This window comes from Harmonia axyridis, chromosome 2 (genome assembly GCF_914767665.1).
Source record: "Harmonia axyridis chromosome 2, icHarAxyr1.1, whole genome shotgun sequence".
Taxonomy (NCBI): domain Eukaryota; kingdom Metazoa; phylum Arthropoda; class Insecta; order Coleoptera; family Coccinellidae; genus Harmonia; species Harmonia axyridis.
In genome coordinates, this window is record NC_059502.1 from 20,251,925 (window position 1) to 20,266,576 (window position 14,652).

General features: G+C 35.4%; 1 protein-coding gene across 2 annotated transcripts in view; it reads right to left on the reverse strand.

The window, feature by feature from the left end:
• LOC123673652 (SCY1-like protein 2) overlaps window positions 1-14,652 on the reverse strand; it is a 224,692-nt gene that overhangs the window by 44,332 nt on the left and 165,708 nt on the right. For both annotated transcript variants that reach the window (XM_045608245.1, XM_045608244.1), the window contains exon 12: window positions 8,624-8,874. In XM_045608245.1, coding sequence (XP_045464201.1) covers window positions 8,624-8,874 — 251 coding nt within the window. The remainder of the gene's footprint in view (window positions 1-8,623; window positions 8,875-14,652) is intronic.

A 14,652-nucleotide genomic window follows, 5' to 3' on the forward strand; every position in this document is an offset into this window, starting at 1 on the left:
CAGAGTAAGACAGCCTCGGTAGTTCTGAGAACTAGAGTCGACTGTGGTGCCGAATCCTGGGTTCGAATCTTAGCCAGGTCATGGATGTAGTACATGTCTGGTGATGGTTAATGAAATTTGAAAGAGTCTTATAGAAACTGAAATGTTCCTTGTGTCGATGGCTGAAGCCAAGCAATATATAAAAGCATAGAAAAAAAATTGCAGAGTATATATAGATTATTATACTCATCTTTGGATATCTATGGATTTATTATTTACACTAGTATCAACTCTACTATGCTCTTCATTTCCTATTCAGATAAATGAATTGATTCGATTTTAAAAGAATTTCTGTTATTGTCCTTAACTTTTGTGTCTACTCATTTTCTGCTCTTAACGCGAAGGTTATTTTTGTTGAAAAATATGAAACTTTATTGCATTTTTTAAAACCACTAGTTACAACAGGTAATCGATACTCGTACTCATTCAGAAACATATTTTTTTAAGTTCAAATTAATCAGCATATTCGGCCAGACTCGAAAACAAGTTATATATGACGTCAGCACTTAGTAAGATGGTCTCATCTGCAGTTCCTCCAAGTACCCGAGTTAAATACTCTCTTTCTTTCTTAGGTTCAGGAATTTTCAGAGCAGTGGACGTCACTTGGAGTGCTTCCGATGCTTTTTGATCTCTCTTGTGCCTTATTTTAGTTATTTTTGGTTTGGTATGATGATGATGCACTTTATTGGTTTCCGGTATCTCTGAAGCATCTTCCCCTGTTCGTTCCATTGGGTTTAGGCTGCTCACATTAATTTTGAATACGATAGTCGAAAGATACCTAAATTTAAATGTTATTTGGTTATGACAAACTTGACGTTAATAATGACAGATGATCAATTTTTTTCGGAGCTAAAATTGAAGAACATAAATATTATAGGTACCTTCAGAATAAGCATACTCTGTGGGGATATCTGAATGTGAGGCAAATATTGTGATGAAATTTAGAGTTTGATCAATCTGCCTGAATGATTTCAAATTGTTCAGGCAAAGGTGTTTTGTGCTATTGTCCTAGTGACTATTAGATACTCATTTTATCCGTAAATTGCTGGACTGGTTAGTTCTCTCGAGAAGTGATTTTTGGAGCCTATAAATACGTAATTGAATTTTTTGAAAAATCACTTGTCAAAAAGGAACGATGCGGAAATAAAGTGAAAAGGGACCAATACCATTAAAATCCAAGAAGGTTGGTCCCTTCAAAAGTCGCCATTTAATTTTAAGAGCTTTTAAGAGTAAACTATAATTTTAGACATCTTAAGCGCCTCCAACGGGAAGAAATAAAAGCTTTTTGCCTTCTTTTCCATAGAATTATGACCGTTTCAATACATAGTGCCTCCTACGGAAAAAATAGAAGTGTTAGGTTTCGTATCCATGGAAATATGAGTAAATAGCGCCATCTACCGAAAAAGAAGTACCGGATATCCCAAGGAGTCGTCAGAAATATCTCAGACAAAATGTGATCAGGGGAAGCACCAGTATTTTCAGTCATTCTCACTACACTGTCCCAAATAAAGCACCTCCTTGATATAACCCATAAAGTGATGAACTATGAACAAAAAGCATAATAGATTCATGAAGTACATATCGATGAATTTTCAAAATTAATGAAAACCAACTTGAAACAACTCGATTTTATTCAATTTCTGTTATTATTTCCTCCTACCCGCAACAGGCCTCACATTCTCGTATTCTTCTTCGCTGCTGGAATCGGAATTGTAAGGGTCGTGCTCACATCGAAAAAATGGACGTCGTCCAGCCTCCCAGTTCTGCATCATTTCCGTAATGAGGTCCATACCATCCAGAAGGATTTCATCTGCAGAAGCGCCCCACACTTTCCTGGATAGAGGACCTTGGGGCCCATGAGTCTTTGGTCTTGAATACCTTGGTGGTGGTGGAGCTTCAACGAATTCACCATCTGGTCTTGAGCTTTGGGCTTGTTTTTTACTCATTTTTTTTCGAGTTGTTTCGTTTTATAGTGTTTGTGAATTGCGCATGAAACTGATAAGATTTGATGATGTTGTTGATGACAAATGACGATTTATGATTGACAAGAGTTGATATTGAGTTAACTAGACCTGAGTGAAATATGTATTGATATTGTTTTCAATATTTATTCTTTATGATTCAATGAATGAGAAGTAATAGTTAGCAAGCGCTTAATATGTGAAAACTAACTATTCTAGGTTAAAGTGTGAAGGTGTTTTCAAGTTTATTCATGAGGCATCGAATGATTAATCTATTGAATATACTCATACAAGAATAATAGCAGTAATTTTAGTCAGTGTTGGTTGTGGTGGTGTTAGGATATGAGTAATGTGGATTTCTACTTTAGTTTCTACTTGAATTCATGTTAATATATAATATAATGATGACGAAAGTAATATAAATCCATGTTTGCTGCAGGCAAATGGAACCTTTTCAGAATTGCCAATTACATATAAATTCGAATATAAAATGATGATAGTTTTTAAAATTTGTTATAATTTTTATGATATGACTTACTGAATAGATAAAAAATCATTTCGTACAACAAAGTCTAGATCTACCCCAGGTGTTTACAAATTGAATATTACCACAATACTTTTCAAAATTCAAGTAACTTCTACCCCCTATACGATGAATCTTTTAACTTTTTCTTATTTTATTGTATCGTATTTTGACTTCTTTCTGAATAATAAAGTACATTATCATCTATAAGATGCTGAAAAAATGCAAGATCATTCATTAGTAAATGAGAATGAAGTATTCAAATAGACCTTTAGATATTCTTTATTACTACACTAAATACAAAACTTGCACTCTAGAGAATACTGAGAAATTAACTTGATGTTTTAAACACAATAACGTGATTTGCTTTTCCTTCTACCAGGTTTTGATGCATCATTTTTGCAACAACTTTCTTGACAGCCCACTGGTGGTGAGGCAGATGTTTCAGTAAAATCATCCCACTCTTCAATACCTTCTTCGGAACATTCTTCATCATCTGCAGTTCTTTTCCATAAATCCATCAATTCTAGTATTGCCAATACCAGCACGAATAACGACTCATCTAACGTGGGACCAAATATTTTTTTATAAATATCTGCGCCACAAACACAGTCTGGTGCCATAAATCTGTGCTTTGGGCAGCATTTCGCTTCAGTCTCTCTTGCACGTCTTCCCATATTTCTCAGAGGAAAGTCTTATACTCAGGTAAGGCGTTTTAGTTCGTCGACAACTTTATGAGTAATCTATCTTCGGTTTCGGTAACTGTTATTATCTATTGTTTCTTCAGAATTGGAATGATATTGGAGAAGTTGAGTTGAGAGTTGTGAATTTTGAGATGGAGATGTCGAAAAACTGACGTTTCGACATTGATATGAACGATGTTGATTTTTTTGAACATGGATTGGTTGGTTGATATCTAGCTGCACAGCTGTTCTCAAAACAAGATTGATTTCCTCAGGAGTAGTTGGGAAATCTTATACATTTTTATTGTTTGTGCATTATTCATTAGGTCTGAATATTGGGGCATCAATGTTCATTATATCTCGAAGAGTAGAGGGTGGTTCAAATTTAATGTCTCATGATGAGATCGCTGGATCTATAGGAGTTAAAGGAAATTAAATGACACATTTCAAAGCTCCTTTTTCGAAAAACTGGATAGACTGCAAATCACATATCGATATTTTTTCATTTTCGAGATATGAACGAAAATTGGAATGTTCTATTTCCATCAAACTATCATAACTTCAACATTCTTAATGCAATTGCTATGAAACAAACACATTATTCAAGAGAAATTTCCTATGTTTCTGATAGCCATGCTGAAAAAATTAGTTTCTGACAAGTTCTTAAGTTATAAAACGAATTGATGTTGTTCTTATTTATTATTTTGAATTTGTATTATTAATCAAAAACCGATTTTTACCATAACCATCAGACTTCATGCAAAATATTACTTAAATAATCTTTCAGTTCCGTAGCAATAGCACCATGTGGAAATTTTGGTAGTTTAATGATAATGCTAAATTTGAACTCTCCTTCATATCTCTAAAATGCAAGGTAATAACGACATGCGGTATTTAGTTTTTTCCATTCTCGATGAAGGATCATGAAATTTGGGATTCATTTCCCCCTAACTGCTGTAGTCCAGGAGATCCTATCATAAGATTCCGAATTTGAACCACCCTGTACATAATTCCATAGGTGCATATTTAAGAAATGTATTCATTTCTGCAGGTTAATTTTTCACAAATTTTGAATCGTCTCCAATTCTATCTCATCATTTTACGTTTGTATTTTGAGGGAAAGTTCAATTCTTATTTTTTGTTATATGTTAATTCGTTTCACTTGAATAATGTTTAGGTTAGATACGAATCTATTTGTTTCATTTCATGAGCTGCACTTCCAGAAACTTACGATTTAGATATAACATCATTTCTACTGGTGAATTTATTCTCAGAAATCTAATCGAACTGATCATTCAACTTTTAATTTTCATGTTCCCATATTCATGCCTTTCCTATTTGTTCATTTCACTATTTTTATAATAGCTACTTTTTTTCTTTTATTAGCATGGGGGTTCACATCTATCTGGCGGAATCACGCAGATAGGTTCACATTCAACTCTCTTTCTACATTCCTTCAACATTCTCTGCCTCAGTATATCATCTGGACATTGAATATCGAAGTACATGCTAGGCTTGTAGTAGTCTGGATCATCAGCACATTCTTCCAAGAAACTCATGAGATCTTTCACAGCATCAATAGCATCTAGCATTGCGGCATCTGCAGTGGCACCACTGAGGTATTTGCTCAAATAGGCCCCGCAACAGCAGTGTCTAGCAAAATAACATCTTCTTTCCGGACAGCATATCTCCCTTGGAGGGCAAGGAGGAAGGCAGGGAGGGTCACATGGGTCAGAACAGCGAGGGGGGCAGTGAGAGCAGGGATCACTAGAGCATGGTTTTTTTGCGCAACATGATGTACAAGGTTGGGGTGGACAAGGTTGATTGCATGGAGGAGGCTGACAGTATGGTCTCGGACATGGAGGTGGTGAACATGGGGGTGGTGAACATTTCTTAGGAGGGCACTTCTTCTTTCCACAAGGTGGTTGTGCGCAGGGATCTTTTGCACAAGGTTTGGGAGAGCAGGGGCGTTTTGAAGGGCAGGGCTTTGGGGTGCAAGGTTGCGGAGTAGGGCACGGTTCAGGAGGACAAGGATGCCTCTTTGGGGAAAAGTAGCATCCAAGCTTTGGGGCGCATGTAGCTTTCGGGAACGGAGGAGCGCAAGGTGGAGGTTGGCAGGTAGGTGCTGGACATGGTGGTTCTGGGCATGGGGGAGGTCTTCCGCATCTTCTGCACATGTTATAGTTTAATGATTCACTGAAATTTTTTTCGATTTAATGATAATGACATGAATTTAGATAATGACAGATGGATGACAGTGAAATATCTATCATAAACGCCGAAGTAATGATTTTTATTACTTCTTTTTTTTTTCTTATTGAAGGGTCCTTATTCTCTAAAATGTATTTCAACAAAGAATCAGACACCTGAATGTTTGAAAAATGGTTACCGGTTAATTTCATATGTTTGTATTGATTTTTGTGAACTTTTATGTCTTCAATGGGAAAAGCTGGTCAGAAGACTCTGGTCAATGCTGGTTTCCAAGTTATGTCTATTTTCAACACCCTGTTCAAAGTAGACATAGTGATAAAATCGTTGACCAGAGTCTTCTCATCAGCTTTGTTTTTCTTATAAAAAAACAATACTAATATTTGAAATTAACCGGTAACTATTTTTCATATCTTCACGTGCCTGGTCTTTTGACTGTGGGTTATGAAGGATTTTTCTCTGATATGCAGACCTTGGTTCAACAAGGAAATATCGCGTTTAGTTTTGAGTATTGTTTTCGAGTCAAGTTTTCTCTGAAATTTTCAAGTCAGACCTGCATTATAAGCTCATGTTGTTAAGTGGTATACCTAATGTTTTGGTAACAACTCATGTCTCGATTTCTTTAGTTTATTCTCAACTTTCCATGACCCAAGCTAACCCAACCCTACCTGATTGTATTGGAAGATTTTAAACTCAAACTATAAAATTACATAAATAATATGACTGAGTCTTATCTTCATTTTTAATGAGGGAACATGAATGATACATATGAAAATGTGAGGATAGTTCACGAATAATCATGTGGATTAGGTACACAAATTGGTTGACATGCGACCATTTTTCTGCACTCTTTGTTCATTCGTTGTCTTATGACCTCATCAGGACAAGGTTCTTGATAATATTTCTTGCTGTAGTACTGAGGATCATCAGCGCATTCTGAGAAGAAGTCCATCAGATCTTCCACAGCATAAAGTGCATCGTATAAGGCATCATCTGGAGATTTCTTGAAGAATTTTCTGGTGAGATAGGCCCCGCAAGCGTATCTCGTCCCAAACTCTTGTCTCTGGTGTTCCCAGCAAAGTTCGTCTGGAGGAAGTTTGGGCATACAATCCGCCGATTGATTTTCATATTGGGGTTCTTCCGGGGGTTCACATCTCGGTTCACATTTACATTTTTCTTGTTCCTTCTTATTGCTTCCTTTGCAGCAGCCTTTCATATTTGCGGTGGTTGAAATGAAAGAATTCACGATTGAATTTTGATGATGCGAATGATGCTGATTATGAATGATGATATGATGACAGATCAATTTTTGTGATAGTAAATCGGAATTCAAACAAGACGACTAGGATTTATCAAACTACACCAAGTCAAAGAATTTTCAACCACAGAAGCAATAAGTTTTTTTTTATGAAACACTTGGTTCCATTGATAAGTATAATAATTTTTATTTTTATAATTATGGTAATACGATTAACATAAGAGAATCATTGTAAAGTGCACATTTTCAATGAAATATAGCAAAAAAGTGAAAAATACGAGGGGGCGTTAAAGTAAAGAATTACCAATTCAATAAAAAGCTTCAACAAGAAATTTCAAACTAAGTTTGAAACATCAACTGGATCGGATTTGTAGTCAAGGAATTATTAGGTATTTCCATAAAGTAATAGACATATATAGAGAGAGTTCACGCAATTTTTACATGTCCCCAACATGGTTAGATTACGTTCTCGGATTGAAATATATTCTCAAATCCATAATTTTACTATATCGTTATGAATGTATATTATATTGGATGAAATATATTTATTTGAGTGATTCCCGATAAAATATGCAAATTTGAATATTTGGAATCCGATATTTTTCCTAATAGTTGAATTTATAATATGCAGAATATTTATTATTTTCTGTATATGTTGAAATCCAAGGTATGGCAACTTTTGCTCTCCTAGTGTCATCGGTAGTTTCAAGTCGTTTGGCGCGCTCGAAGTTTGTTTTCTGAATTTCTGATATATTTAGGTATTTATTTCAATATATTTTGAGTTAATATGAAACTTTGATTCACCATTGGACATAAGAAGTCCGTTCTTTGTGGAGAAACTCGCGAATTGAGTGGAGCATCCTATCACTAATATGTTTTCATTTCCGCGCTTCATGCCAAATTTGATAGTTCATGTTGGGGACAAAATTTGCTCACTGAAAATTACGTATGCTCCCTCTATCTAGGTTTATTACTTTGAGGGTACTTCTATTCCAATGTTCATGTTGAATGTCAGGTTGACATTTCGAACGGAATTTGAAATTGTAATTTTAATCAAGTCAGCATATTCACATATTTTTGCCTTTGGCTTCATCAAATACACCGAATGTTAATGCAACTTTGTACTTTAAAAACATCCTATCTTCTCAACCCTTACTTTATGATAATTACCTATGTTAATCTTTTTATTTACCATCAGAGTCTTCTTCACCATTGAATATTTGGACTTCTGGTGGAATTCTGAGAAACACAGCCTCATTAATTCATAACACACAGTTTCTGCCATCCACTCCAAAAAATTTTGATTGTGTTTGTCTTAGGAGATTCGTGACCTTATAGGCAATCAATTTTCCACTGCGTTTTTGAACTTTTCAAGAACATCACGTAGATTGTAGTTTTTTAAATGGAGGAGGAATGTTAAAATTCTGATCAATATGGTGACAGAAATTTACACATATACAGATATATAGGTTGGTGATTCTACTAAACTTCCACCAGTGCCCTGGTTACAGTGCCCAGAGTCTTATATTTTATTTCAGGAATATTTCAGGACTCTGTGCTGGACTGGATTAATGGTCTTGATTTTAAAATTTAACTTCAAATCGTGGTATATTTATGTTTATGTTTATACTCTATTTCTGCTTTTTCTACTTTTAGGTATACACTTATATGTTTTATGACGTAATGTGAATGTGCACAATTTTAACTAATTATAACTAAACCCATGTATGCCATACGGTAAATAAATAAATGAATAAATAAATCAGGAATAATCTCCTCACTTAATCTCATTCAATTATATTGAATCGAAGAAATTACTTCGAGAAATATTCACCTCTATGTACCTTCAAAGCGACCAAGCATGAGGGTGAATTTTAGATTGCCACCATTTATATACTTTCAGCAAAAAGGATCATTTAGCCATAAATTCGAGACTATTGCAAAAACTTACCGTTGGTGGTGATAAATTAACAGTCGATCCTCTCCTTTCTTGGGGTCCTATACTCGAGTGTCTCCTTATAGGCAAACCTCCCCCAGGGGTTCCCCCAGGAGACGAGGCACACGATGGGGCTATCCGAATCTTTGGAGTCATTAGGGTGTTATCGGACAGTCTTCTGTTCGGGAAGGCGTTGACGACGCGCAGGAAGTTGCTGTCCGGCGAAGATGGCGATCCTCCGAACCACCAGCCACCTAACATGCCGCCTGAAATATTCCATAGTAAAAATTTTGAAAGACAACTTCATGGTACAGCCACTGAAGTTGGGACTGAATGTTGAAGCATACCCTTGAAGAGGAAAACATCTGAACCACAAACTTGCAGGAAAGAAACATTTTTTTTTCAGTTTATGAATGAAATGAGTCGGTCTGAAAATGATTTATGATTTTTTAATGAGGATCATTTCACCAGTGGTGATTGTGAGGGTGGATATAACAGACTTTCATATAATACATTCCCTGATTTTTTTTTTAATGAAGTCAGTATGAAAATAGGAGAATGAAGTAAGTTTTCACCGCTTCACATATTTATCCGAAAATTAATTATTTTGATTCAATCAATGTATACATACAATTAATCAGATTGTTCAAATTGGAAGTCTACTCATTCAAAACTTCATTCAAATATTTTGAACTTGAATCTTTAGAACGGTGTTAAATTTTTCACTTTTTGAACAATTTACTTTTGATATTCATTTTAATGATGAAAATAACGAGAAAATTTGAGCTCATTTTCACGATACTGGATACATATGTGTTCACTTCGATTGGAAGATTTCAAGTCGAAGAGTTTTTCAGATTTTTTTGTAATGAATTAGTGATTATTTCATATTTCAATAATTATTTTATGAGATAATGATTTATTCAATTTTGATATTTATGTAGTAGATGGAAAAGTGACATATTCTGAAAAGAAACCAGTATTTATAAGAGGTGAATTCACACGAATATGAATGGAACAGTTAGGTATGAAAAAGCATAACTTCCGATAAAGATAATATAAATATTTGATCATTTTCTTCCAAATACTTTTACATTGATTATCATTTACATTGTATCCCCAATATAGGAACTGTATACGTATACAGACTGGTCCAACGAAAACATAACACCTCGATTTTCCGACTTTAAAATGAAAATGTGGAAAATAGCTCGGACCCGTCAATTTCTGATTCTAGAGGGAAAATCTTTTCCATATTTTTCATCCCTGTAACTTCAACCCCCTGACGGGGGTGAGCACAACCCCTTGATTCGGAATAGGGATGAGGGATGTTGCGATAACTAATTTTGAAGATCGTATCGAGTACTATCTGAATCTGACCCCAAAATTTCAATCGATAATGAAATAACAGCGAAAATAGTGGAAGAGGCAATGTGGAATTCATTTCGGGAATATTATTCGTATCCTACACATTTAAAAGGTACGAGTATTTAGTAGTTATGTTGTTGATTTTTTGTCCAAAGAAAAATTAATTTCTTGTAGACGGACCATGTTTTTTATTTACCTTAGTCTGTCGTGAATTTTTAAGAACGTTACAAGTGTGTCAAAACAATTGTAAATTTGCGGTAGAATTGAAATGTGTATTTCGTAGAAGAAAGAGTGGAAATGATGAAATTATATCTTAGAAATAACGGCTCTGCTGGAACAACAGCGACATACTGAAGAAAATGTATCTGCTGCTTATGTTGTGTAACTGGTTGCCAAATTTGACTATACTTGTTCAGTCGGAAACAAAAAGAGGGTGCACGAAAGAGACGAAGCGAGAAACGTAGCTGTCTTAAGTCATGTAGCAATGGATCCGACCTTGAGTACTAGGAAATTGTTCGATGTATCTCGTGTTTCACGCATAAAATCATGAGAATATGAAAACAACATGAATTCCATCCCTATAAGATACGATTGGTTCAGGAACTGAATGAGGATGATTCCGATCGCCGAAATCTGTGAAGTGGTCAGTGAAATGATTAACGGTAAATCAAATGTTTGGGAGAGTATTCATGGAAATCATATAATCAGCCTTTTTTATACCCGGTAATCTTACTAGCCAAATTCATTCAGATCTATTGAAGAACGCTATTTGTACAGCCCTCGTGCAAGTATTGGAGAATGCAGAAGACCACCAAATGATCATTTTCCAACAAGATGGCTCACCTCTTCATTTAGTTCAACCGTTGCGTCAGTTCTTAGATGAAAATTTTCCTCACGCTTGGATTTGAGAAGTAGGACATATCGAGTGGCTACCCAGATAACCTGATCTGGCTCCACTGGACTTTTTTTTTATGGGGTCATCTGGAATCCAAGATTTACGCTACCCAGTCTGGGTCACTGGATACTTTGCAAACTCGGATCATTAATGAATGCCGTTAAATTACACCAGAAATCTTGAGTAACGGACGTAAACGTTTTCAGCAAAACTTACATTATTGCATGGAAGTGAATAGTGCCCATTTCCAGTATTCACTAAACTAATCACAAAAGTAAGTACTCTTCCACTATTTTACCTGTCATTTCGTAATTGATGGGATTTTTGAAGCAAAACTCAAGGATTAGATAGTGCTCGATAAGAACTCCAAAATCAAGGGGTTGTACTGTAACGAGTATGCGAAGAGCGGAAATGTTGTTCCCTTCGAATCAGAAATTGACGGGTCTGAGCGATTTTCCACATTTTTATTCTAAAGCCGCGAAATCGAGGTGTTAAGTTTTTGTTGGACTAGACTATTGGGTGGTTTCGGAGAATGAGCACTCAAAAACCATTTCGGCTAGGTAGCCGTGATTTATTTCAAATTAAAATTCTGAAAAATTAATTGGATCACTTTTCAGTTGAATATATATATTGAGAATGAATTGACGATATTGAACCCGCATTCTCATTCCTTCATCTCACTGGATCCAATGATTTGTAAATGTGTCTAAAGTTGTATTTTATTCAAAAATATCCATTCATATACGGGGCGTGTATGTAAAGTAAGGTTTCCATTTATTTTTTTCACATTAAATAACATTTATTTACTACGTTTTGTACATTGCTGTAAAGCTTGAAATCTAAGATATTTTTCTACGTAATCGCCATTCACTTCGATGAGCTTCCTCATTCTTACGACAAACTTTTGTATCCCCTCCTCGAACCACGATCCCGCCGCCTCGCGCAAGAACGAAATGACCGCTTCATGAACTTCTTCATCGTTCGCAAAATTGAATGAATAGAGTCTCTACGTCACACATCTTGGAGTTTTTCGGCCAACTCATTGAGAGCCAACCTGCGATCTTTCAGCACAAGCGCCTCAAGTTTCCGCACTGTTTCGTCCGAGTGTGACGGCCTGCCGCTGCGCTCCTCGTCGTGAACGTTTAGTCGGCCAGCAGAAAATTCTCTACACCATTTTCGAACGTTTTTCACGTTCATACATTTCTCACCATACACTTCTTCCAATTGACGATGAATTTCTATAGGTGGAGTTTTTTTGAGTGCAAAAACTTAATGACTGAACGTAACTCGCACCTGGCGGGAGCGACAACCGGCACTTCCATTGTAAATGGCTGCTACATCAAGACTGAGCGTCCTAATGAGCTCCACCAGGTGTCGATTGGTGGAGGGGGGCCTAACGTATACAACAGTGCTGCCGGATTTCATCTAGCGCTACTTGCGGCGATACAATGGCCTTGGAGACCTTACTTTAAATACACGCCTCGTATCAGATTCAACATGTATGCATCTCCGAACTTAATATGATTTTCTCTTACACCCTCAATAGTTAATTAGAGTTTTTTCTTCTGAAATAAATTATGACATCGCGTAGTGCAAAAATCTTGTTCTACAATCAACCTTTTATCAATTTCTTGAAAGGAATAATTTACATATGGTTCATTTTGAATTCGAAAAATGCGATGGTAACTCCATGCATAGAATTCAATGGTTATCTCCAGTTAATCAGGAGGTTTATGAGTAATATTTGAACTAGCAAAACACCATAGCGTGAAAACATGTCCACATAAATGCGAAATCAGAAGGCAAAGATTGATTTTAGTTAAGATCTGATGGGAGGCAGAAAACATTCATAGCAATGCCAGGGTGTATTTACACAAGGATAAACTTCTGCAGATCAATTTGTAGCAGAATGGGAAATCCCTCATAACGTAATCGCCTCGAACATATGCTGTTTGTGAAATATAAATGATGTTTGAACTTATGTATTGCTCCAGGTTGGGGGAACATCGGATCACTGAAAACGTTGCACATTCAATATGAGGCTTTACATAAAACAACATTCATGAAGACGACTACAACATGGGACGGCGAAACATGAACACTCCATTCTTCAGGTGATCCAAGCTTACCTGAGTTCTTCCTGGTCATATTCTCAGCGCTTGAAGTTTTCCTCTGTCCTATCCTATGAAGATATCCTGCAATTTGTGGCAGAAGACCCAAATAAGTCGTTAGATAATCGACGGTTCAAGTCTCCCTTCAGGAGCTTTCGAATTTTGATTTGCAAAAATTATTTTTACAACTATTCACGAGATATTTTTACAGTAATCATTTTTATATGCTGTATTTTTTTTAGAAATATTTTTTTGTCTTCCTATGATAAAGGAGACAACTAATCTACAAAAAATTTCTGGATGAAAATAATGTGGAGATATTTATCACATATCCAACATTTGTATATTAGCCTTCTCATTTTTATACGAAATATTTACATTTTTATGTTACTGGCTCGTAGATTCAGATTAAAGAGCAATCAGACCTAAGATTCCAATATGGACTAATAGTCTTAAAACTTAAGTGCAAAAGAGAGAGTGATTAAAAATATTAAGCAGGTACATTTGTGAGAGTAGAAGATAAATAAAAAAGTTCTTCGTTAAAAAATTTAAATAGGTAGTGCATTTCCATTTTCGTGTACAGTCACCTTAAAAATAAATTAAACTGAGAGAAAATCATTTTTCATTTGAACAATAACGTACAGTTATGAAATGTTATAAAATCTTCTAATGCATACCAAACGTCATAAAGTGCGTTTTTTTGTAGTTCTTAAATTTTATTTTGATCACAGCATCACACTGAATTGAGGGAATCAACAATTAATATAACGTAACAAAATGTTTGTGTACAGGGAGCTTTACGAATAACTGTACAGGTTTTGATTGCAGATGCAGAACATTCTGTGGGGTCTGACACAGTGTTCGAAATATGTCCTAAGTATATACCTTTGAGAGATACAGGCTGTTTGATTTGATTTATTCGCAATTGACGTAAATATGAAGTACAACATTTAACATGAAAAATATGATTTTCTCTGTCCAGATACTTTTTGGTCAAATGTTATCCAGACTTGTATATTTGTTGCTTTTCAATGATTCTTTGAAGGTGAAATCATATTGCACAGGTTTTCTTTCACTTATAATCCAGGTTGTAATGACTTCCTTCTTAATACTCAATACTCAAATTTACTAATCAATTTGTGTTCAAAATTGATACAACTTTTTAGTTTCACAATTTCTTGGATCAAAAGCAATAACACAAACAAACTGAACTGAATCTAACCTGTCAATGACATTTCCAATACCAACCCGAAATCTGCAATTCAAAATATTACTGAATGAGCCATTAGATACCAACTGAATTTCGATTTTCCTCAGCCACCCGGGATGTCAATAATTTCTGAACGGACTATACGTTATTCAAATGAACCATGTTTTGCCAGAATTTTGTGATTTTCAGAACATGCTTATTTAGAGACAAAAAAAAATTATCCATTGTAATATCAGATTCAAGCACTGAGCACCCATGTCCTAGATTCAGAGCTTATATGGGAGTACCGAAGAAAAATTAATGAATCAGGCAAAAATAATGATATATTAAAAATATATCATTATTGGTTTCTGGGTACTCGGTAATACAAGGAAATAAAAAGACCAATACGCCTGCCAAAAAACGAGCAGAATCGCTTTTTACTGACCCGAAACTATTCTGTGATGAAGAAATTACATCT